At 44.4% G+C, this 25,473-nt stretch overlaps 1 protein-coding gene across 1 annotated transcript; it reads right to left on the bottom strand.

The window, feature by feature from the left end:
- Positions 1-829: 829 nt before the first annotated feature.
- On the bottom strand, positions 830-20,125 carry LOC126474903 (probable small nuclear ribonucleoprotein G). Its single transcript, XM_050102400.1, has 4 exons — positions 19,958-20,125; positions 19,644-19,666; positions 19,404-19,528; positions 830-1,522 (listed from the first exon to the last, which is right to left on the bottom strand). Exons 1-4 carry the CDS (start codon positions 19,987-19,989, stop codon positions 1,472-1,474), a joined length of 231 nt encoding a protein of 76 aa, XP_049958357.1. The 5' UTR covers positions 19,990-20,125; the 3' UTR covers positions 830-1,471.
- Between the last annotated feature and the right edge of the window lie 5,348 nt (positions 20,126-25,473).

The following is a 25,473-nucleotide window of genomic DNA, read 5'->3' as shown; positions in this document are numbered from 1 at the left end:
AAGTAAGGGGAGTACCCACCTACAATCTATATAAAATTAAATCTTGTTGAAGAATTGTCACAACTGGATTCTCCAAAATACATTTTGCATTTAAATGAAATGTAACAAAGCATCTACAAACAAATCTTTATAAGAAATACTACAAGAGTTTTCTGTAAGAAAGTTTGTGGCGCCCTCTGAAATGAATCATGTCTCAGTTTTAAACTAAATAGAATTAATATTCTAATAAAGGGCATGGGCTTCATTTTTGTCTTTTGCCATTTTAAATGATTTACACCAAGGTAAAAACTTCGTCCAAACCAAGGTTACCTTTACGTATTGTTCAACTCTCCACACAAAATGCATACCGTGTTCGAAAAATAATTTAGCACCTTTTCACTCAAGTTAAGGCAGCAGTATAGAGCCCCTCACAAACTCCACAAGCCCTTGAAATCTGAGAGCAGCAAGAGCCCCAGAGATTATTTTCTATCAACCACTTAACAGTAACATGAAGGACTCTTTCCTCCTCCTCCTACTACTACTACCAGGAAGTGCATAGTCACCTGCTTGCTCTCGTAAGTTACTTGCAAAGAGATGAATGGTCTAGTGTGTGACAGGAAGCAGAATATGTGAACAGTATGGTTGGAATGGTGTGTGTGTGTGTGTGTGTGTGTGTGTGTGTGTGTGTGTGTGTGTGTGTGTGTGAGAGAGAGAGAGAGAGAGAGAGAGAGAGAGAGAGAAGAAATGGGATACATTAACAGTGATGGTGGAACACTTGAGAAAAATTAACATATGAAGCAATTTAAACTTTTCAGCAAATACATTTCTCACAAATGGCAGTGAACACAAATTCATTAATACCAGTTTTTGCAAATTTAATTACATTATTTTTCACTTACATTTACAAGAAACATTAGAAATGAGTGCTTCTATTAGTAGCTACAATCTTTTTCGTTTTAGTATATGTTGTCAAAACATTTCACACCACTTTGCTTTTTGAAATTAATATATTTTTAATCTTCTTAATCACTCAGAAATGAGCTGTTAATATTTCAGGGTTTATTTAAGACCATCCTTGGTAAGGATGACAGGTCATTCCAATGAATATAAACCAAAACATTGCATCATGAATGGTCTACTGTGATGTGCAGGGATACAGAAAAAGGATAATACAATGCTGATGCACCATTGGAGGTTTTAAACTTTTAGAAAAATTCACAGCTGCTACTTTTATCATTTTGCTTTTTCATTTCACTTAAACACTTCAGTCACATTTTTCACAGACATTGAACAGAGCATAGTTTACACACAATACTTCACAAGTAGGATTAATGACTACCTGTTGATACTTCTGTCATAATGACATGTCCACAAAATGAATATAATAATAAACAATAAGACGGCACAGAGTAATGTAAATTTGTTGTTGGAAAGGTACACTATTTACACCAGAACACTAATGCAATCATCCTGGTCCAAAATCCAGACAGCTTCATATTCGATCCAGCGACTCCAACATCACAATACTGTTACCACGAATAACCTAGAACAATAATTTAAAACAGTGTTGCACAGAAAAAAACTGAAGTAAAATATATGATACAAGTACACTTACATGAAAATCAAACACACACTTCCTACTAGTTAATTTGCCTTATATGTTTGACAGTGGTTCTGCTGTTGCCTTCCAAGCTATGAAATAAGTACAATCTTTAAGGTATGAGTTTAAATGTGGATTGCACTCATTATTAAATGAATATTTTTAGTGTGGTGTCTTAGTACATGACAGCATTAAAATTTAACAACTCTGGCAGTGCACAATCTGTATTAAAAAACTGAAGGGCAGTAACAGTAGTGCATCTGCACAAATTCATGAAAAATGACAGGAGTTAAAAACGACTAAGTCAGTCCCAATTGACATAAAAGAAGACAGCTAAAAACAGGCACCATGGAAAAAGGGCTAAATATGACACCATACAGAAATAGAGGTACAAAACTAAAAATCAAATGCCCTTCGCCATATTGCTTTGGCAGATAAAAGTAAGCTGCGGTTGATAGCCCGCGTGTCATTTGCTACAATGGCTGAGAACTAAGACAGCAAACCCAAAAAGGGACATAAAAGGTTAAAAACTGGAAATTCCATCAGGAAGGGCAGCCAGGTAAAAGTTGAGTACAATGTGTACAAAGGGCCACTAACCAAATGATGATGGATAAAAAGGCAGTGCCCAATACACAGCCGAGTTAAAATAACCTCCTCCTGGCGGAAGGGCCAAGATGAGGTCATCCGAGCTGCTGGGAGAAGCTTAATAAGCCGTCACTTATTCCAATGAAGGGAGGACCATTGGCAATGCCAAAGGGACAGCACCTCCCGACAGACAGCAACACTGAGATCACTGGAGGGAATATAGGTACTTGTGGGCTGAGGTACAAGGATTGCAGCTTTGGCAGCAGCGTCAGCAGCCTTGTTTCCTGGCAGACTGACATGACCTGGAACCCACAGAAAGATCACACTGCTCCACCAAGAGTGAGGAGTTGACAGTTTTCCTGGACCCATTGAACTGAGGGACAGAATGGATGGTGTACAGCACACGTAGACTTTGAAGGGCACTGATTGAGTCTGAGCAGAGGACACAACTGAGAAGGCTGTGTTGCTGGATGTACTCCGTGGTCTGATACAAGGCTAAGAGCTCGGTTGTAAATACTGACGAGTGTGCCGGAAGCCGATATCTAAAGACACAGGGGCTAATGACAGAGGCACACATGACCCCGCGATCAGTCCAAGAGCCATCAGTGTATACAAAGGTACTATCGCATAGTTCCATGCGAAGGTAGTAAAACGAAGGCGATAGACCGAGGGTGGAGTAGTGTCCTTAGGAAGCGAATGGAGGCCAAGGTCAACATTTGCCACTTTACGAAACCAAGGTGGTCAAGGGTTCCCACCCACCAGGAAAGGTGCAGGTAGTGTGAAGTTAAGAAACCATAGCAAGTGTCAAAAGTGGACTCCAGGAGGTAACAAAGAAGGGCAAGCCCCATAGTGAAGATCAAAGGAATCATCAAAGAAGGAGGCATATGATGGTTGGCCACGCATGGCAGACAAACGGCACGCGTACCTGCTGAGGAGAAAGTCACAGCAGTAGGACAAAAGTAGTTCAACAGCTTCAGCATACAGACACTCAACCGGGCTGGTGTAAAAAGGCGCCCATGGCCAAATGGATGCCACATTGGTGGATAGTGTTGAGACGGCCGAAGAGGCATGGGCGTGCAAACACATCAATAAAGCATCTACAGTAGAGTTTCGAATGGACAAAGGATCGGTACAAATGAAGGAGGGTGGTTCGATCGGAACCCCAGGAAGTACCAATGAGGACATGTAGAATATTGAGGAACTGCGTACAGCAGGCTGCCAGGTAAGATATATGGGACAAAGAATATCCTATTGAGGATGACCCCAGGTACAACAACCGAGTTAGAAAACTGCTGCGGAAGCAAAGGGAACTTCACAGCAAACATTAACATAGCCAAAGCCTTGCAGACAAACAAAAATTACGCGAAGTGAAATGTAGTGTGAGGAGGGCTATGCGAGAGGCGTTCAATGATTCGAAAGTAAAGTTCTATGTACTGACTTGACAGAAAATCCTAAGAAATTTTGGTCTTATGTCAAAGCGGTAGGTGGATCAAAACAAAATATCCAGACACTCTGTGACCAAAATGGTACTGAAATAGAGGATGACAGACTAAAGGCCGAAATACTAAATGTCTTTTCCAAAGTTTTTTCACAGAGGAAGACCGCACTGTAGTTCCTTCTCTAGATTGTCGCACAGATGACAAAATGGTAGATATCGAAATAGACGACAGAGGGATAGAGAAACAATTAAAATCGCTCAAAAGAGGAAAGGCCTCTGGACCTGATAGGATACCAGTTCGATTTTACACAGAGTACGCGAAGGAACTTGCCCCCCTTCTTGCAGCGGTGTGCCATAGGTCTCTAGAAGAGCGTAGCGTTCCAAAGGATTGGAAAAGGGCACAGGTCATCCCCGTTTTCAAGAAGGGACGTCGAACATATGTACAGAACTATAGACCTATATCTCTAACGTCGATCAGTTGTAGAATTTTGGAACACACATTGTGTTAGAGTATAACGACTTTTCTGGAGACTAGAAATCTACTCTGTAGGAATCAGCATGGGTTTCGAAAAAGACGGTCATGTGAAAACCCAGCTTGCGCTATTCGTCCACAAGACTCAGAGGGCCATAGACACAGGTTCACAGGTAGATGCCGTGTTTCTTGACTTCCGCAAGGTGTTTGATACAGTTCCCCACAGTCGTTTGATGAACAAAGTAAGAGCATATGGACTATCAGACCAATTGTGTGATTGGATTGAGGAGTTCCTAGATAACAGGACGCAGCATGTCATTCTCAATGGAGAGAAGTCTTCCGAAGAGTGATTTCAGAGGAGGGGAGTGTCATAGGACTGTTGCTATTCACAATAAACATAAATGACCTGGTGGATGACATCGGAAGTTCACTGAGGCTTTTTGCAGATGATGCTGTGGTGTATCGAGAGGTTGTAACAATGGAAAATTGTACTGAAATGCAGGAGGATCTGCAGCGAATTGACACATGGTGCAGGGAATGGCAATTGAATCTCAATGTAGACAAGTGTAATGTGCTGCGAATACACAGAAAGATAGATCCCTTATCATTTAGCTACAAAATAGCAGGTCAGCAACTGGAAGCAGTTAATACCATAAATTATCTGGGAGTACGCATTAGGAGTGATTTAAAATGGAATGATCATATAATGTTGATCATCGGTAAAGCAGATGCCAGACAGATTCATTGGAAGGATCCTAAGGAAATGCAATCCGAAAACATAGGAAGTAGGTTACAGTACGCTTGTTCGCCCACTGTCATCGGTAAAGCAGATGCCAGACAGATTCATTGGAAGAATCCTAAGGAAATGCAATCCGAAAACAAAGGAAGTAGGTTACAGTACGCTTGTTCGCCCACTGCTTGAATACTGCTCAGCAGTGTGGGATCCGTACCAGATAGGGTTGATAGAAGATATAGAGAAGATCCAACGGAGAGCAGTACGCTTTGCTACAGGATCATTTAGTAATCGCGAAAGCATTACAGAGATGACAGATAAACTCCAGTGGAAGACTCTGCAGGAGAGACGCTCAGTAGCTCGGTACGGGCTTTTGTTAAAGTTTCGAGAACATACCTTCACCGAGGAGTCTAGCAGTATATTGCTCCCTCCTACGTATATCTCGCGAAGAGACCATGAGGATAAAATCAGAGAGATTAGAGCCCACACAGAGGCATACCGACAATCCTTCTTTCCACGAACAATACGAGACTGGAATAGAAGGGAGAACCGATAGAGGTACTCAAGGTACCCTCCGCCACACACCGTCAGGTGGCTTGCGGAGTATGGATGTAGATGTAGATTTTTGTAGTTTCAACGAATGGAAGGGCAACAGACCCAAATGTAAGGATGGTGGATGAAACCACTTGTGTTGCCAGAAACTCATACAGACAGTTTTGTCAGTGGAAAAGCAAAAGCCACTGTCAATGCTCCAAGAGTAAAGACGATCAAGACACCGCTCAGTGAGACAGGTCCATGGAGAAATGCGATAGATGGCAAAATCGTCAACAAACAGGGAGCCGGAGCAAGCAATTCTGCACCCTCGTGTGCATCCCTACCACAGATTACACATTTGGCTGGGTGTCAAGATGTTCTAGTGTGGTTGAAACGATGACACTGGTAGGAGCACATCAGGTTCGAAATGTACGGCCAGACTGATAACTTCATAGCCTGCTTTGACCTTGGACGGCAGCACCACTATCAAGAGTGAGGAAAAGAGTGTGGGTGGGCACGAAGGAGGAATCTACCTTTTTCATTACTCAATCGACAGCAATGACACCCTGATCAGAGAGGTAAGATTGGATTTCAGCCTCAGTTTAGACAGTCGAGCAGCCTGGTGTGAATTACACCATGGGAAGAATTCAAAGTTCTATGGGCCTCAACACGAACAGGATAGCTGTGGAGAATTGAGGCAGCAAGCAGTTGTTGTGCTTAAGAATCAAAATCAGTCTCCAAAAACAAAGTGCCATTCTGTAAACAAGAGCAGGATTTCACAGGGCCAGCAACTGCATCAACACCTTTCTGTATAATAAACAGATTTACCATGGCAAATGACTGACCATCTTCAGTACGTGAGACCACAAGGAACTTTGGCGCAGTGGGAAGGGTTTTCGAATTATTAGCCTTATTACAATTACACTTCGTAGATGTTGATTGAGAAGATGATCGACTCATTGTGAGAAAATCCCCCATAATTGCCAGTGTCTCCAATGGCGCGCTCCTTCCAACTGGGGACTCCCTCCACAAGGGAGCGCAACTGCCTTAGGCGATTGTTCACACCTCAGATCACACCTCCCGAACACCTGACAGAGAGACCAATTGGCAATTTGGGAAGGTTGTAGCTCAGGCAATCACTCCTACTTGGGCCTGGCCCGTACCAGGGCATATGTGCGATCCCTACCTGTCGACCTGGGGCTGGGAATTACGCATTATCCAGTCACCTTTTACGCGTCAGACGCATGGGCCGGCCTTCAGGGGTGCACAGGGAGGAGGAAGAAAAAGAGGAACCTCATATGCCGAACTGGAAGAACGAGAGAAGGGAAACAAAGAAAGGAAAAGGGAGCGAAAAACAAAGACGAGACTGTCCTTACGTCAGTGACAGACAATGCAGAACATTCCCAATAACATCCCAGACACGTTCCCCAAGGGAGGAGAAAAAGAATAGCAATAGGATAGACATGCAGCACAGAAGGGAAAAATGCTGCAAAGGCTGGGGCCCCAAGGTTTGTTTTTTTTTTTTTTTTTTTTTGGTTGGGTTTAAGGGCGCTCAACTGCTGAGGTCATTAGCGCCCAGTCACTGTTGGTAGAGCACATGGAATCTGGTAAAACTCAAGGGGATGGGGGGGACACCAGAAGGACCTGACAAAGATGCAGATAAAATAAGTAAAAAGGTTAAATGTCTTTGGACAAGCCAGTTAAAGTTATAAAACGCAGAATACGAGCAGCTGCTCGAGTGTCATCAGCTAAAACATCCGGTAAAGTAGATGGCAGGGACAGGACAACACGAAATTGACTAAAACGGGGACACGACAATAAAACATGGCGCACTGTTAATGCCTGACCACAAGGGCACTGCGGGGCTGGGTCACCGGAGAGCTGGTAGCGGTGGCTAAACCGGCAATGCCCAATCCGCAACCTGGTCAGAAGGACCTCCTCGCGCCGAGATGGTCGGGAGGATGTTGTCCAAGCAGTTGGGAGCGGTTTTACTGCCCGGAGCTTGTTTCCTTGGAGGGATGACCAAGCATCCCACCACAACGACACAAGCCTCTTACATACATCCCCACGAACGTCAGATGACGGGACGCAATAGGAGGCTGGCCGAGGCAGGAGGACTGCAGCCTTGGCTGCAGCATCCGCAGCCTCATTCCCAGGTACTACTACATGTCCGGGAACCCACAGAAAGCTGACAGAACCACCATTATCAGCGAAAGAATGGAGGGACTGCTGTATCCGTTGAATCAAGGGATGGACCGGATAGGGAGCTCCAAGGCTCTGAAGAGCACTGAGTGAGTCAGAGCAGAGTACATACGATGAATGGTGGTGGCAGCGGGCATACTGAACGGCCTGATGGAGAGCAAAAAGCTCGGCCGTAAAGCTGGAACATTGGTCGAGGAGCCGGTATTTAAAGGTGGCGGCCCCGACGACAAAGGCACAGCCGACACCATCGTCAGTTTTGGAGCCATCGGTGTAAATAAAGGTGTGACCGGCAAGTCGAGCACGAAGTTCGACAAACCGTGAGCAATACACTGCAGCCGGAGTACCCTCCTTCGGGAGTGAGCTGAGGTCGAGATAAATATGAACTGGAGCCTGGAGCCAAGGTGGTGTCGGGCTCTCACCCTCTCTGAAGATGGTAGGGAGGGCAAAATCCAATTGTAGAAGCAGGCGACGGAAGCGGACTCCGGGGGGGCAGCAGGGCAGACACATACAACCCGTACTGACGGTCGAGAGAATCGGCGAAGAAGGACTTGTAAGAGGAGTGGTCGGGCATAGACAACAGCCGGCAGGCATACCGACACAGCAGTACGTCGCGCCGGTAGGTCAATGGTAACTCGGCAGCTTCAGCATGAAGGCTCTCGACAGGACTAGTGTAGAAGGCTCCGGTCACAAGACGTATCTCCCGATGGTGGATGGAGTTGAGCCGGCGTAAGAGGGATGGCCGAGCGGACGAGTAGACGAAGCTCCCATAATCCAGCTTCAATCTGACTATGGACCGATACAAGCGAAGCAGGACAGTGCGATCCGCTCCCCAAGTTGAACCGCTAAGAACTCTGAGGACATTAAGGGAACATGTACAACGGGCCGCCAAATAAGAGACATGTGGAGACCAACACAGTTTCCTGTCCAACGTGAGCCCTAGAAACTTAGTTGTGTCCACGAATGGGAGAACAACGGGACCGAGATGTAAGGATGGCGGAAGGAACACTTTATATCGCCAAAAGTTGATACAAACCGTCTTCTCTTCAGAGAACCGGAAGCCATTTGCCACGCTCCATGAGTAGAGGCTGTCTAGACAACGCTGAAGGCAGCGCTCCAGGAGGCACGTTCTCTGGGCACTGCAGTAGATCGCGAAGTCATCGACAAAGAGAGAGCCCGAGACATTAGGTGGAATGCAATCCATAATTGGATTGATCGCGATGGCAAAAAGGGCTACGCTCAAGACGGAGCCCTGAGGCACTCCGTTCTCCTGGAGGAAGACGTCGGACAATACGGAACCCACACGTACCCCAAACTTTCGATCCGTTAAAAAGGAATCAATAAAAAGGGGCAGGCGACCGCGTAGGCCCCACCTGTGCATAGTGCGGAGGATACCTCCTCTCCAACAGGTATCATAAGCCTTCTCCAAATCGAAGAACACGGCTACCGTTTGGCGCCTTCGCAAAAAGTTGTTCATGATGAATGTCGACAAGGTCACAAGGTGGTCAACAGCGGAGCGGCGGCGACGAAAGCCGCATTGGACATTAGTAAGTAGCCGTCGAGATTCAAGAATCCAGACTAACCGAGCATTAACCATGCGCTCCATCACCTTACAGACACAGCTTGTAAGAGAAATGAGGCGGTAACTAGAAGGAAGGTGTCTATCCTTCCCGGGTTTGGGTATAGGAACAACAACGGCGTCACGCCAACGCATGGGGACTTGACCTTCGGTCCAAACGCGATTGTAGGTACGAAGAAGGAAGCTTTTGCCCGCCGGAGAAAGGTGTGCCAGCATCTGAATGTGAATGGCATCTGGCCCTGGAGCAGAGGACCGGGACAGTGTAAGCGCACGTTCGAGTTCCCGCATAGTAAAGGGGGCATTATAAGTTTCCAGATTCAGCGAGTGGAAGGAAGGTCGCCGAGCCTCTTCTGCCTCTTTCCTGGGAAGGAAGGCAGGATGGTAATGGGCGGAGCTTGAAACCTCCGCGAAAAAGCGGCCAAAGGCGTTGGAGACAGCCACAGGATCAACAAGGACCTCATTACCTGAGGTCAGGCCAGGTACCGAGGAGTGGGCCTTAATGCCCGACAGCCGGCACAGGCTACCCCAAACGACGGAAGAGGGAGTAAAACTGTTAAAGGAGCTGGTGAAAGAGGCCCAACAAGCTTTTTTGCTGTCTTTGATGACTCTATGGCATTGCGCTCGGAGTCGTTTGTATTCAATACAATTCGCCAACGTAGGATGGCGGCGAAAGGTGCGTAAAGCACGTCGTCGAGCACGGATAGCGTCCCTACAAGCCTCGTTCCACCAGGGGACGGAAACGCGACGTGAAGAAGAGGTAGTACGAGGAATGGAATGTTCGGCAGCATTGATGATAACAGCCGTGAGGTATTCGACCTGACTGTCACAACTGAGAAAATCGTGGTCCGGAAAGGTCACCAGGGAGGAGTAAAGTCTCCAGTCAGCTTTCAGTATGTTCCAGCTTGAAGGACGTGGGGATGGGGTGTGGTGCAGGAGGTAGTACGAGGAATGGAATGTTCGGCAGCATTGATGATAACAGCCGTGAGGTATTCGACCTGACTGTCACAACTGAGAAAATCGTGGTCCGGAAAGGTCACCAGGGAGGAGTAAAGTCTCCAGTCAGCTTTCAGTATGTTCCAGCTTGAAGGACGTGGGGATGGGGTGTGGTGCAGGAGACAAACGACACAGGGGAAGTGGTCGCTCGAATAGGTGTCAGAAAGGACATACCACTCGAACCGACAGGCAAGAGTGGTAGAACAGATCGAGAGGTTGAAGTGGGAGTAGGTATGAGTAGAGTCTGAGAGGAAAGTCGGGGCGCCGGTATTGAGGCAGACAAGATTGAGATGGTTGAAGACATCCGCCAAGAGTGAGCCTCTTTGACAGGATGCAGGAGAGCCCCAAAGGGGCTGATGGGCATTGAAGTCGCCAAACAATAAAAATGGCGGGGGAAGCTGAACGATCAGGTGCATCATGTCAGCCCGACTAACAGCAGATGACGGTGGAGTGTAGATGGTACAAACTGAAAAAGTAAAAGCAGAAAGAGTAATGCGGACAGCTATTGCTTGGAGTGGGGTGGTCAATGGGATGGGATGGTAATAGACATCGTCCCGAACGAGCAACATGACCCCACCATGAGCTGGGATACAGTCCACAGGGGTGAGGTCATACCGCTCCGAGGTATATTGGGTAAAGGCAATACGGTCAGTCGGGCGCAACTTGGTTTCCTGGAGACCAAGGACGAGCGGACAGTGCAGGCGGAGGAGCAGTTGTAATTCCTCCCGATTAGATCGAATACCTCTTATGTTCCAATGTAACAAGGCCATCGCTAGTCAAAAAAGAGGGGGAACGAGACGGGGGAAGAGCTGGTCACCTCGACGGCCGCGGAGGGCCAGGTTTCGAGGGAACAACGCTACAACCGGCAGGAGGCGGATCCTGTTCCATCGAGTCATCGCCAGCTGCGGCCGCTGTCCCTGGTTGTGTAGGAGGGGCAGCATCATTTGCCGACGAAAGGCCAGCTGAGCGCCTGGCAGCAGAGCGTCCCGGCGAAACTGAGGACGGCCGGGAGCAGCGACTCACGGATGGAGCGTCAGACGAAACGCGCTGGGGTGGAGAGGGGGATAGAGACTTCTTCTTGGAGGCCTTCTTGGAAGGCCGAGGAGGCACAGGGATGGTGGGCTGGACCCGAAGAAGGTCCTCACATGCGGGGTCCGTTTCGGAACGCCGGACCTCAGAAGCTGGGGTCCGGAACGTTTCCCCGATGGACGCCTGAGAAGAGGATCGCTTCTCAGGTGGCATGGGGGGAGGAGGAGGAGGAAGGGTGGCCCCTGGGGCAGAGGGGGTGGGGGCCACGGGGGAGGAGGATTTGGAAGGGAGGGATTTGGGAGGCGGAGGCAGAGCCCCCTGATGGGCAGAGGAGGCGGAGGGGGGACAGGATAAGGGTGAGGATATCGCAGAAGGAGTGGACACAACTGAGGCAAACGAAGTGGTCAATGGCACGGGTTGGAGGCGGTCATACTTCTTCCTGGCCTCAGAATAAGAGAGCCGATCCAAAGTTTTGATTTCTTGTATCTTTTTCTCCTTCTGATATGCGGGGCAGTCTGAGGATCTAGGCGAGTGGACGCCAGGACAATTAATGCACCGAGGTGGTGGGGTGCATGTGTGTTCCTCACGAAGAGGACGTCCACAATCGCCACAAAGGGGCTCAGCCTCACACCGTGACGACATGTGCCCAAAGCGCAAACACCTAAAACAGCGCATAGGAGGCGGGACGTAAGGTCGCACGTCACACCGGTAGCACATCACCTTTACCTTCTCCTGGAGAACGTCCCCCTCGAAGGCGAGGATAAAGGCCCCGGTGTCGATGCGACGGTCTTTGGGGCCGCGCTGGACTCGCCGGACGAAATGCACGCCTCAGCGCTCCAGGTTGGCCCTGAGCTCCTCATCAGATTGCAGCAGGAGGTCACGATGAAAAATAACCCCCTGTGTCCTATTTAGTGCCAGATGTGGGACAATGGATACTGGGATGTCCCCTAGGCGGTCGCACGCCTGGAGCGCCGCCGACTGTGTGGCGGAGGTGGTCTTGATAAGAACGGACCCCGAACGCATCTTACTGAGAGCCTTGATTTCCCCGAAGATGTCCTCAATGTGCTGAACAAAGAACATGGGCTTGGAGGTGGCGAACGTCCCCCATTGGTTCGAGAACAGACCAAATAGCGGGGGAAGTACTTCGCTCCAAGCCAGCGGGCCTGTCCCTCCTCCCAGGGAGTGGCCAAGGGGGAAAGGGCAGGAGAACCAGAACTAGAGACAGTACCTTTCCGTTTGAAAGACTCGGCCGCAGAGCGACCTGATACGTGTTGACGTTTCATCTGCGAAACGTCCGCCCCGATACCACCCACTCCGACCAGGGGCTCTCCCCACGGGCGCCACCCAGCCGCAGCAAGGGCCACCTGGCAGGATGACCATTGCCAGGAGTCCTGATGCCCCAAGGAGACGGGCATCTACTCCTTGGCCGACGTGGGGAGGGTGCAGCTCAGGTATCGGCAGTACGATCCCTGTGTTGTCAGGGGACTACAACCTAGAGGGTACATGACGACCCCACCACAACGGGCTGGCTACCGTGCTGGATTTCTGGTGCCATGGAAAGTCCATTATGATCGCTGGTGCAGATGGAGATGCACTATGGGCGTAACTTGGACAACCCATCGGGCGTTTAGGCCCAATTTGAGGAATAGTGGGTATGGTTACAACGCCGGTGCAATGCTGAGTGCCAAGGTCTTAGTGCACTTAGGACCAGTGGTACACCACGTAAGGTGTCCTTCCCCAAAAGGCTCGTACTTCTGTAGAAGTTTGAAAAATGGAGGTCAAACCCCAAGGGGAACCATCACATGGAAGGCCGAAACGGTTGAAACTCCTTTTAGTCGCCTCTTACGACAGGCAGGAATACCTCGGGCCTATTCTTACCCCTGACCCGCAGGGGGAGGGGCCCCAAGGTAGCCATGCATGAACCCGCCAAAGAGTGGCGAGCCCCCCTGGGGCGGGGGCGGGAGGGGGGGAGTATTTCATGTAAAAACAGCCTACACCATTGTGGAACCACCACCATCTTGCACAGCACCTTGTTGACAACTTGTGACCATGCCGTTGTAGAGGGCCAGTGCCACACACTTACAAACTGAAACCAGGATTCACCTGACCAGGCCACTGTTTTCCACACATATAGGGTTCAACAGATACCGTCACGAGCCCAGGAGAGCTGCTGTAGGCAGTGTCTTGCTGTTAGCAAAGGCACTCTCGCATCTGTCTGTTACAGCCAAAACCCATTTCTGCCACATTTCACCACACTGCCCTAACAGATAGGTCCATTGTATGTCCCACTTTTATTTCAGCTGTTATTTCATGAAATGTTTCTTGTCTATTAACACTGACAACTCTACACAAAAGCTGCTGCTCTGTCATTAAATGAATGCCATCAGCCACTTTGCTGTCCATGGTGAGGTAATGCCAGAAATCTGGTATTCTCAGCACACTCTTAACTGTGGATCTCTGAATATTAAATTCCCTAGTGATTTCTGAAATGGAATGCTACATGCACCTAGCTACAACTACCATTCCGCTTTGAAAGTCTAAATTCCTGCCGGGCTATAATCATGCCAGAAACATTCCAACATGAATCACATTAGCACAAATGACAGCTCCACCAATGCACTGCTGTTTTATACCTTGTGTATGCAGTACTACTGCCATCTGTACATGTGCTTATTGCTAGCCCACCACCTCAGTGTATCTACAGTTTACTGATTCATATCATCATACCTTTAAAATTTAGTAACCCATAAACTAAATAAATAAACTGGCAACAAGCTCCCTTTCTTAAAGTGTATCAATCATTTTAGAGAGTGAAAGATAGAATGTACCACACCAGAGGTGTCTTGCATTATCTACTCTAGGTCACAATGTGCAACCTATTAGAAATAAAGTACTCCACCTTGAAACTTAACACTTTTGAACAGCATAGTGGTATGCAACACAGAGTATGGTAAGCAACACTGGAATACAGCAGAAGTGCTGTCATCATATAGAATGAATGACAAAGTTGCCATGGGAAACTACGTAAAGGATGGAAGGACGGGGGATTATTCCACTACTTAGGCCTTAGAAAAATTTCCAGCCCTCAAAAGCAACATAATAATACAAGACATGAATATTAACACAGGAGTTAAAACTTGAACTTCAAAGTACTTAAGTACACACTTATGGCATAAAAGGTGAACACTACTACTATAGTTCAATTCTTTTATCTCGGCGGCTCAAGCATGCTCGCCCGGACACGGGAGATTGCTGCATTGCCAGTTGCAAATGATTCACACGCCAAGAGAAGCAGCACCATAGTATAGTATAGTTCGCAAACTTACGTTTAGGAGGGGAGCGCACAGTTTGTGAAGCGAAGCCACCACGGCCGCATTAACCCTTTCGCTGCTACAGAGACGTGCTTCCTGCATTCCGCGCGTGCGCGACTGTCATCACTGCACTGCTCACCTGTGCTGACATGGTGTTCCGACTGCTTTGACACACTTATTCGATTTCACAAAAACTATTTGGTCCAAAACTTTGATTTTTACACATCTTCTTGACTGATACCTTCCCCCCATAAATAACAATTTTGTTCCGATGTTCAACACAGTTATTGTGCAGCATTAAATGTAGTAAACCATTGCACGAAATTTTGAAGAGCTTGCATAGGTAAAAGTCCATAGCCTATACTTTCCGTATGGTTGATTTTAGTTGCCACAATGCTGAGAATGTAATGTGGACAAGATACCTAAATTTCATATAAAATTTACTGTATAACAATATCTCATTTAAGTACCAGATAGGTGTCATATGTAATATTGAGAAATATTCTGTCTTTCGCGACTGTAATAAAAGTTTTATTTATACCAGAGTCATTTCGCTTTTTTCTAAAACGTTCTGATTAAAACAAAGTTGGCGAAGTACACAAAACTGAATTGTGGACGTAATAAAACATAGAAACTAAAATATATTGTCAGTGAGGCGCAGTGCGCAAACAATTTCTGTTTGTCACAATGGACAGCAAATACTTGCCAAAACATAGATCAGTCAATGAAAACATTGAATATGATGATGTTGCCAAAGCAGCGAGGCAAAGAATTGCGTCAGACAATCAAGTAGCTCAGCAACGTACGAGCCAACATTCTGCTCTAAATAATACTTTTAATACTGTCGCAAAAGAATATATCTCAATATGAATAGTAAAACAGCGACTGCGGAAGAGAAGATATACAAACAAAACAGACAACATGAATATTGTATGTGTGCCTTTTCATTGTTTTTCATTGCTATGAAAAGAAATATTGGAGGACAAAATTAGAAAAACCGAAACCTTATGATTATAATGAAGAGACAAAGCACTAGAAATTTCAAAAAATTACATTCAAACGAATAAAATTCATGAAGACACTTTGAAATTGTTTTTAAATAAAGAAAACACTAAGCACCGAACAAGGTCTGAACTGAGAACCTTTCACTTAGCAGTCAAACACCTTAACCATTACGCTAACACAGCTTGTCCTTCAACAGAATTCCTGCAGCACTCTAAAATATCACACAAAATACCGACAAACACTGTTGGTATGACTATGAATTACTCACATTTGTCGAAGTACAATAGGAAATAAACAATTACTGCTGCGCTATATTGGGAAAAAGCAGTTCGTGAGAATGATACAAACACCGCTATCGCTTGAATTAGGAGGCTTATTGCTTGTCTGGTTTAATTAATTAATAGAATATGAAGCAATTGGTATAAGGAATGCTTCTTCCAAACTTTCTATAAAAGATAGTCTGCTATCAAGACATTGCTTTTGTTCAATTACTTTATTTATGACAGAGCGTTTCTAAAACTGAAGCCACTTGTCTGTGCTCTGCACTGCAGTCGAGCTCTGGCAACGTCGTTGCTTGTTCATTGGCTGACTGTTTTGTAACGTCAGATGTGCAGAACGAACCTAAACTCGGCTGTCGTCGTAAATGACGTACAATATAGTGTATGAAAAATTCAGGCCAAGTTTTAGACCAGGGAAGTCTCGACAGGGAGAGTTTTATTAATTTCTAGGCCTATCTGAACATTACTACTAGGTAATAAAGCTACAGACAGCATTAGTAAAATCCATGAACTGCAGGCCAACAAAAAGATCTTTTTGAAAACTAAAATGCATACTTTTGTTAGGGCACTTGTAAATCAAAGCTGGTACAAAATGTTTATTGAAAACAATGGAGATATTTAATTCCATAAATTCGGCACAATGCTTAATTTTTTCAAGAGATTTTGAAACATAGCCACAGCAACAGCAGCGGCCATGGAAAAAGGGATGGATAACTGTGGGTATACGGAAATCTTCCCTGATACAATTTTCTCAGGTCATTACAAAAGCCCAATCATCCCTGATACAATTTTCTCAGGTCATTACAAAAGCCCAACACTAATACATAGTTCCTAGATCACGGACACATACAAAATGGCAGATTATTCCTTGCTGAAAAATAAATAAATACACTGGGCAGAAAATAAAAGCAAAGTAGTGTGGGATATCACAAAATGCGAAAATGGAAAAGGCAGGGAGGTATAACATACAAATCAAAGAAGGGGGCAGAAAAATAGAAAACTTTGTAAATGATTTTCTCCAGCACTACAGAGAAGCTGCAACGAAATCTCCCTGAACCACATGTAATACCACAATGACTTACACAGAAAGTGCAGTGATGTTTTCGACATCAGAGCTTGAAATCGGGTAGACAATGCAGAACTTCTAGCACAGAGGCACTGGATATTGAAACTGAAGTGGCAGCAGCATCACACTTATTTCCACTCCATTGTTACTAATGTGTGGTAACTTTGAAAGATTTGCATATGGGTCTCTCCATGTCAAATCAGGTCAGGGCACCCATGTATAGAGGCATCATGTTAAAACTTTGTATACTTGTTTGATACATGAAATGAACTTTGGCCAATTTTTATAATAATCTCAATTATATTCATAGTAATGAAATGTGCTGCGCAACTGATTTGAAAACTAACTGACCACAGTTTCCATGTAAATTATTCTAAAATTATGGAATGTGCAGTGAACATTCGTCATAAACTGAGGTTTAGTATATGGTAAAAATTATTGGAAAGCAAATACATATCTGCTTTTCTAATTAATTGATTTTTAAGAAGAAAAACTCAATTTTTCAATGTTCCCTGCCGAAATTTAACAGGTTTTTTTTCTTTTTTTCCACACACACACACACACACACACACACACACACACACACACAATTTCACAAACGGCACAAATCTTTCAGAAAAAAACTGAAGATTGAGAAATGACAGAATGTAATACTTCATTTAGAAGACTGAAAAGGTGACAAGCAGAACCTCTGTTTCTAACAGACATACAGCGGCAAACATAAGAGTTTCATCAGACCTAAAATTTGTCTTAATAGGATAAATTTAAAAATTAAATTATAATATGAAATGCTTAGGGAACAATAATGACACACTGCAGAATGTTAATATGTTCAGGAGAGTGCACTGTAAGTTGTCATTGCCCGTCTACACATATACACAAAAAATCATGTATGTCAAAAGTGTGGCTTGTCACTATGTAGCTCCAAGCCCTTCATACACATTGTTCAGCCAAGTCGTTCACCAGAACCTAATAACTGCAAGCAGACAGCCTCAGCTGTAGACTGGATTTTCACTTTTACAATACAACCACAAACTACTTAACACTGATCCATAATGTGTCTCATTGCACATTCATTTTACTCTTAAGTAAAGACCATTTCACTTCCACAAATTTACAAGAAACATGACAGACTGTAAGTACACCTTGTCATTGTATTGATGTCTACTTGACAAAATGTGGGAGAATGGAATGTTACAAGCATCATTTTCAGACCAGTAAAAGGAGAATGATGGCCCATGTGGATGCATAAATCTAACTGTTGCATCGCTTTCATCATCATTCACTTTCAAAACAATACCTAGCTACGAGAAGGAATCTTACACACAAGCAACATAGCAATTAGCATGCATATGAACCCCTGGCGTTAACCCTTCACTTTGACAGAAATCAAAAACAACACAAGCTGGTATCATAGCTTAAGTGTTTGGCTCCAATCTGAGTTGGTGAAAGTGCCAAGAACTAACACGTTAATCTAGTTTCAGGAACAGTTCTTGCAGATTAAAAACATGCACAAACACAACTGCAAACTTTGGCTAGCTCCTGGTTTGAAATAAAGAAAACACTTGTTTCACATTTTCTTGAAAAAAAAAAAAAAAAAAATTGAAAACTTGCACATTATTAAGTATCTGTCCATGAAACGGTCTCTTAGTTCCTTTGCTTGTTGTAATGTCATGTCATACAAACCAAACACATGAAATGGCCCAACTCGTCACATTTTACGTAGTTATAGTCTTAATAAATATATATGTTTAGAACGTAAGTACACTTGACCTAATGGCAAAGATACAGCACTCCTGCATTATAATAGTAGCACCTGCTCTTATTTAGTAAGCTCAGACATAGCTGTCAGGGAAACATCACATTCATCTGCAATAGAACATCTCTGAAAACATTTTCTACTGGAGCAATCTTACATAATTTCACCTAGAAAAGATGGGAATATTGTAGTCTTAATTTAGTATAATAATAGTTTAGTAATTTTTTCTTGATTTAATTATTTCATTCTAGGGTGCTGCATGGTCACTGATGGTATCTGTTCCTTCGGACATGACCGAAAGGACAGATACCATCTTCATATAGTTAAGGGCAACTGGCCATTGACCTCCTCCTCCTCCTCCTGCATGGATGCACATGTATTACTCTAACCCCTAGGGGACTCAGTAAGATTGTCTGCCACGAGTGATTAGCGTATTGTGCAGTTGCACTACGGATGTAGTGTGTAGACATTAAGTTGGGAATGTGGGTCTCATGGGGAGCGAGCAAGGGATAAGTCCCTGGAGTCGCGCTATCCTGTTCCCTCGGTGGCTCAAATGGATAGTGTATCTGCCATGTAAGCAGGAGATCCTGGGTTCGAGTCCCAGTTGGAGCACACATTTTCAACTGTCCCCTTTACTACTACTACTACTATATATAAGAAAACAAGAATCTGGCACAAATCTTTAGACCAGTAACTGCTGTTACAATGGCAGGTTATCAAGATTTAAGCGAGACTGAACGTGGTGTTACAGCATTAGATCATACTCGAGTGTAAAGCATATCTAAACACAAATCAAAACTAACATTTACATGCACTTAACTATACAATTACAACTGCACTTACCACCATGCCAATATTGTTCTTCGTTCCATCCTTACATTCTTCAATAGTCTCGTCAACGACTAAATTCATGAACGGGTCAAATCCACGTAGAATACCCGTAACAAGGCGTCCGCCATTTAGTTTTACTGTACAAGAATACTAACATTAGATCTAAAAATGATTCTGTATGGAAAAGAACTTAAGAAGCTTTTACGCCTTTTGGCTTTGATTGCACAGCTCTTATACTCAAGTAATACTTACACGACAACTTCTTGTCCATGAACCTGGTGAGAGGGAAAGTATTGAAATGTTAAAATTTTTGACAAACTTTTCCATTCTTAGTTCTAGAAACAAACTATTCGATACTTAAATTTCACAACAGTTACGGAAGGTTAATTTCATTCTTACAAACGGGAGTTCCAACATTTTTTTTGGGGGGGGTATTTGTTATTGAAAAACTTCATATCCTTATCAACTTGAACCGAGTCTCAAGTTGAGAAGGAATGCACTTCAATGGATCACATACCCACATAACCTTACCGGCTTCTTCTAACAAAATAGTTTCAAATACTTACTTCTTCAGTTCTGGGGGATGTGCTTTACTCATATTGCAAGAACACTTTCTTTAATGGAACGTTAGTTAACCACTCAAACTGTAAACACCAGACTCTTGTACTTCCCACACCTGAGTAACTACGAAAGTACGAAATAACTAGCGACTAGCGTGAATCAAACAAAAATGGAAGATAAACCACCGTAACTTCTTTGAGATGCCCCTACCCCGAGGTTCACAGCGCTTTCACGTGCAACGAAAACTTGTACAGACATTCGTTCACCCACGGCCTGTATTAGGCGGCCGTGGTTCACCCCACCAACGCTACCGGTGGCTAGCGTTTCCACATGTTCAGTCGTAATTCTAGAGGCATAGTTTTCAGGGTGTCATCAGCCTAACGAATTCGTGCAGGGGGATATGTAGTAATGTAGCTTTTAAACTCTAGCGCTTACAGAAAAGTTATCGAAGCAAAAACTAGGTACTAATATAGGTTTAAATCATCCGTGAAGTTCAAATACTCTAATAAAGATGGGGTAAAAGTAACATTCGAAAATCCCTTTCGAATAAGTAAAACCAATTTGGAATTTCTTTCGGTTTGTGTTTCTTTCTCCCTCGTGAAGTCTAGGGTACTAACTTTTTATTTATAATAAAATCTCACACACTTTTAAGTGCGATTGCCTGTCAATGTTCTAAACTTTGGAGTACAATTGGAGATATTTTGGCTTTATGATCACTATGTAACTTGAGGGCTTTGAATGTCAAGCTTGTCGCAGTCTGTTGCTAGACTTACGAACTTAATACGTATGCTGTGTTCTAACTCAGTGGGAACAAATATGAAATGTAATGCAGTATCTTGAGACAGCGTTTTATTTAGAACAATCGTGCACTTCATACGTAGAACAATTACACTAACGCACAGGGAAGTCGTTACATAATTAGCTAACATAAAGCGAAAACCGTCAAGTTTGTTCGGTAACTAATTGAGAATTAGTACACAGGAATTAATAGTCACAGAACTTCGCACTGCAGCAAGGAGAAACCGGTTAAAATGCTCCTGGTGGCCAATGCGTGCATCCTGTCGACAATTCGTCAAGCAAATGAGCTGTCCATCTGACATCGCTGTGGTCTGCTGCGTGTCGTTACAGCAGCCCCTCGGGGGAAGCGGAGCGTCGTTCTGGAATCACGCCGGAAAATGTATGTGCCGCCTGGAACGAGTATGGCGTTGTGGTTGAGCCAACGATTGTCCCGGTGGAGGTTGTTGAACTTTGGGCGTAGACCATGACTGGTTGCATTGAGCATTTTGTTGTGACGTTTCTTGGAAAGCGAAAGTTGGCTTCACTCTGTCGACTGCAACAGTGTTAGGTTTATCGTTGATGAAAATGTCCAATGTTCTTCCACTTCTGCAAAGGATATGGTGCGGACCAGTGTACGGAAACGTCAGTGCAGGTTTCACATTATCTCTGTGTAGTATTATATGTGCACAGGACTGCACCTCGATGCACCAAGGTTTGTGAGGTTTCATGAAGCGATGTTTGAAATGGGCGGATTAGTGGAATTCGTCCCCTTGAGTAATAAAATCTGACTCATTTGAGATATCTATCATGATTCCACGTGGTTCGACAAATTCAACGGGTAGCCATAGAGTTTCTCCATGTACTAACTCAGCCAGCAATGAGTCCTACGTAGGCCGAGTAAGACTAATTGTAACACAGATGTCCATTTTGACTCATGACAAATTACTGCTGTTTTGAACCAGTACCAGCGTTCAGTCATACCATTCATTATCTGCAGGGTTTCAGCTTGTTGTTTTGTGGTGCACCACACCGCAAGATTTGATCACTGAACATATAGTTCAGACTCAAACTGAAATCCTTGGTCTGTTGTAACATAAACTGGACAACGAAAGCAGGATACCCAATGTGACACAAAGGCAGTAGCCTGTGTCTTGGCACAAACGTTGTCCACTGAGATGGCCTCTGGTGATCGAATAAAACGGCCATTCGCTGAGAAAAGTTATCTTTATCCATATGAAGAGGATTATGGTGCTATCACATCAGTGAAAACATGTGTAAATCGTGCTGATGAGTCTTGAAAATCTCACACTTGGGTATGGATATGGCGAGAAATCTTGCTGCCCTGGCGTTGTGGACGTGAGCGAGCCCAAGTCTGACACTCTTCTTGTATTTCTGGCCATATAAAACGTCTAGTTATTAGTTTACTTGTTGCCCTGAAACTGGGGTGACATGGGTTGTGTAAGCTTTCAAAAGAAAGTTTACGAAACGCAGAAGGAACAAATGGACTAATTCCACCGTTTGAAACCTCGCAAAACATTTCGTAATTTGTCTGCAGAATGTTGGTAAGTCTCAGCTGAAGACTCAATGCGGTGTGTGTTAGAAGTCCCTGCAGCTCCTGGTCAGATTCTTGTACCATGGCTAGCTGCATGAAGTTTAATGCCTCCATGATACAGTTCACATGGGAAAGGTAATCTGTGCTATCAATTCCTGATACATGTCACACATCAGTAAAAAATTGTGCATGAACTCCAAATGATTATATTATCTTGGCAGGCACTTGTCATTTCTTTGACAAAAGGCATAGACGGGAGGTTTATGGTGTGTATAAATTGCAAATTCCCTCACCTCCAATTCCGCACAAAAATATTTTAAGGACTCGTAAACAGCAATATGTCGTGGTACACGCTCCATTTTTACTTTGCTGGGGAGAGTTTATGCGAGTACCATGTGAGAGGATGCCAGTCAACAAGTACATGTTGTAATGTGCTGTCGATTGCAGATCGGCTGGCATCCACTACAAGCATGAGATGTGCTCCTAATGCCTCATGTGCAACAAGTGCTGCGTTTGCTATGCTTAGTTTAGCTGATTCGAAAATGACATTCGTTGTGTCTGTCCACTGTATTGATGTTTTTCCTTTAACTTTCGGACCACGCATTGGCGTGGTGAGAGGCTCCTGAAGATCTACTGAATGAGGTACAGTCACATCTACAGGGCTATTACAAATGATTGAAGCGATTTCATAAATTCACTGTAGCTCCATTCATTGACATATGGTCACGACACTCTACAGATACGTAGAAAAACTCATAAAGTTTTGTTCGGCTGAAGCCGCACTTCAGGTTTCTACCGCCAGAGCGCTCGAGAGCGCAGTGAGACAAAATGGCGACAGGAGCCGAGAAAGCGTATGTCGTGCTTGAAATGCACTGGCATCAGTCAATCATAACAGTGCAACGACACTTCAGGACGAAGTTCAACAAAGATCCACAAACTGCTAGCTCCATTCGGCGATGGTATGCGCAGTTTAAAGCTTCTGGATGCCTCTGTAAGGGGAAATCAACGGGTCAGCCTGCAGTGAGCGAAGAAACGGTTGAACACGTGCGGGCAAGTTTCATGCGTAGCCCGTGGAAGTCGACGAATAAAGCAAGCAGGGAGCTAAACGTACCACAGCCGACGGTTTGGAAAATCTTACGGAAAAGGCTAAAGCAGAAGCATTTCTGAAACAGGAGATTGGAAAACCGATGGATCGGTCGCAGTGGAGATCATGATCAACAATTCATGTCATGGCCTCCACGCTCTCCCGATTTAACCCCATGCGATTTCTTTCTGTGGGGTTATGTGAAAGATTCAGTGTTTAAACCTCCTCCACCAAGAAACGTGCCAGAACTGCGAGCTCGAATCAATGATGCTTTCGAACTCATTGATGGGGACATGCTGCGCCGAGTGTGGGAGGAACTTGATTATCAGCTTGATGTCTGCCGAATCACTAAAGGGGCACATATCGAACATTTGTGAATGCCTAAAAAAACTTTTTGAGTTTTTGTATGTGTGTGCAAAGCATTGTGAAAATATCTCAAATAATAAAGTTATTGTAGAGCTGTGAAATTGCTTCAATCATTTGTAATAACCCTGTACATCTACATAAATACTCTGCAAATCACACTTAAGAGCCTGGCAGATGGTTCATCAAACCATCTTCACAATAATGTGTGGAAAAAACGAACATTTGTATCTTTCCATGCGAGCTCTGATTTCCCTTATTTTAATGTGATAACTACCATGGACCTTACCGTTGGAGGGGAGTCTTGCGTGTTTCAACGATACAGATAGCTGTACCATAGGTGCAACCACAATGGAGGGGTATCTGTTGAGAGGCCAGACAAACGTGTGGTTCCTGAAGAGGGGCAGCAGCCTTTTCAGTAGTTGCAGGGACAACAGTCTGGATGATTGACTGATCTGGCATTGTAACACTAACCAAAATGGCCTTGCTGTTCTGGTACTGCGAACGGCTGAAAGCAAGGGGAAACTACAGCGGTAATTTTTCCTGAGGGCATGCAGCTTTACTGTATGATTGAATGATGATGGCGTCCGTCCTCTTGGGTAAAATATTCCGGAGGTAAAATAGTCCGCCATTCGATTCTCCAGGCGGGGACTACTCAAGAGAATGTCGTTATCAGGAGAAAGAAAACTGGTGTTCTATGGATCGGAGCATGGAATGTCAGATCCCTTAATTGGGCAGGTAGGTTTGAAAATTTAAAAAGGGAAATGGATAGGTTAAAGTTGGATATAGTGGGAATTAGTGAAGTTCAGTGGCAGGAGGAACAAGACTTTTGCTCAGGTGAATACATGGTTATAAATACAAAATCAAATATGGGTAATGCAGGAACAGGTTTTATAATGAATAAAAAAAATAGGAGTACGGGTAAGCTACTACAAACAGCATAGTGAACGCATTATTGTGGCCAAGATAGACACAAAGCCCACGCCTACTACAGTAGTACAAGTTTATATGCCAACTAGCTCTGCAGATGATGAAGAAATTGATGAAATGTATGATGAGATAAAAGAAATTATTCAGGTAGTGAAGGGAGAGGAAAATTTAATAGTCATAGGTGACTGGAATTCGAGAGTAGGAAAAGGGAGAGAAGGAAACATAGTAGGTGAATATGGATTGGGGCTAAGAAATAAAAGAGGAAGCCGCCTGGTAGAATTTTGTGCAGGGCATAACTTAATCATAGCTAACACTTGGTTTAAGAATCATGAAAGAAGGTTGTATACAGGGAAGAACCCTGGAGATACTAAAAGGTATCAGATAGATTACATAATGGTAAGACAGAAATTTAGGAACCAGGTTTTAAATTGTAAGACATTTCCAGGGGCAGATGTGGACTCTGACCACAATCTATTGGTTATGAACTGTAGATTAAAACTGAAGAAACTGCAAAAAGGTGGGAATTTAAGGAGATGGGACCTGGATAAACTGAAAGAACCAGAGGTTGTAGAGAGTTTCAGGGAGAGCATAAGGGAACAATTGACATAAATGGAGGAAAGAAATACAGTAGAAGAAGAATGGGTAGCTTTGAGGGATGAAATAGTGAAGGCAGCAGAGGACCAAGTAGGTAAAAAGACGAGGGCTAGTAGAAACCCTTGGGTAACAGAAGAAATATTGAATTTAATTGATGAAAGGAGAAAATATAAAAATGCAGTAAATGAAGCAGGCAAAAAGGAATACAAACGTCTCAAAAA

This window comes from Schistocerca serialis, chromosome 4 (assembly GCF_023864345.2).
Source record: "Schistocerca serialis cubense isolate TAMUIC-IGC-003099 chromosome 4, iqSchSeri2.2, whole genome shotgun sequence".
Lineage (NCBI taxonomy): Eukaryota > Metazoa > Arthropoda > Insecta > Orthoptera > Acrididae > Schistocerca > Schistocerca serialis.
Note: the sequence above shows the minus strand (reverse complement) of the source record. Positions and strands in the feature narration are given on the sequence as shown.

Excerpts from the sequence above, each read along its gene's own strand:
- LOC126474903 (XM_050102400.1), bottom strand. The coding sequence starts at position 19,989 with ATGAGTAAAGCACATCCCCCAGAACTGAAGAA. Across the intron at positions 19,529-19,643 it reads CATGGACAAGAAGTTGTCGT|TAAAACTAAATGGCGGACGC; the intron begins GTAAGTATTACT and ends ATTCTTGTACAG. Across the intron at positions 1,523-19,403 it reads AGAACAATATTGGCATGGTG|GTTATTCGTGGTAACAGTAT; the intron begins GTAAGTGCAGTT and ends TTATTGTTCTAG.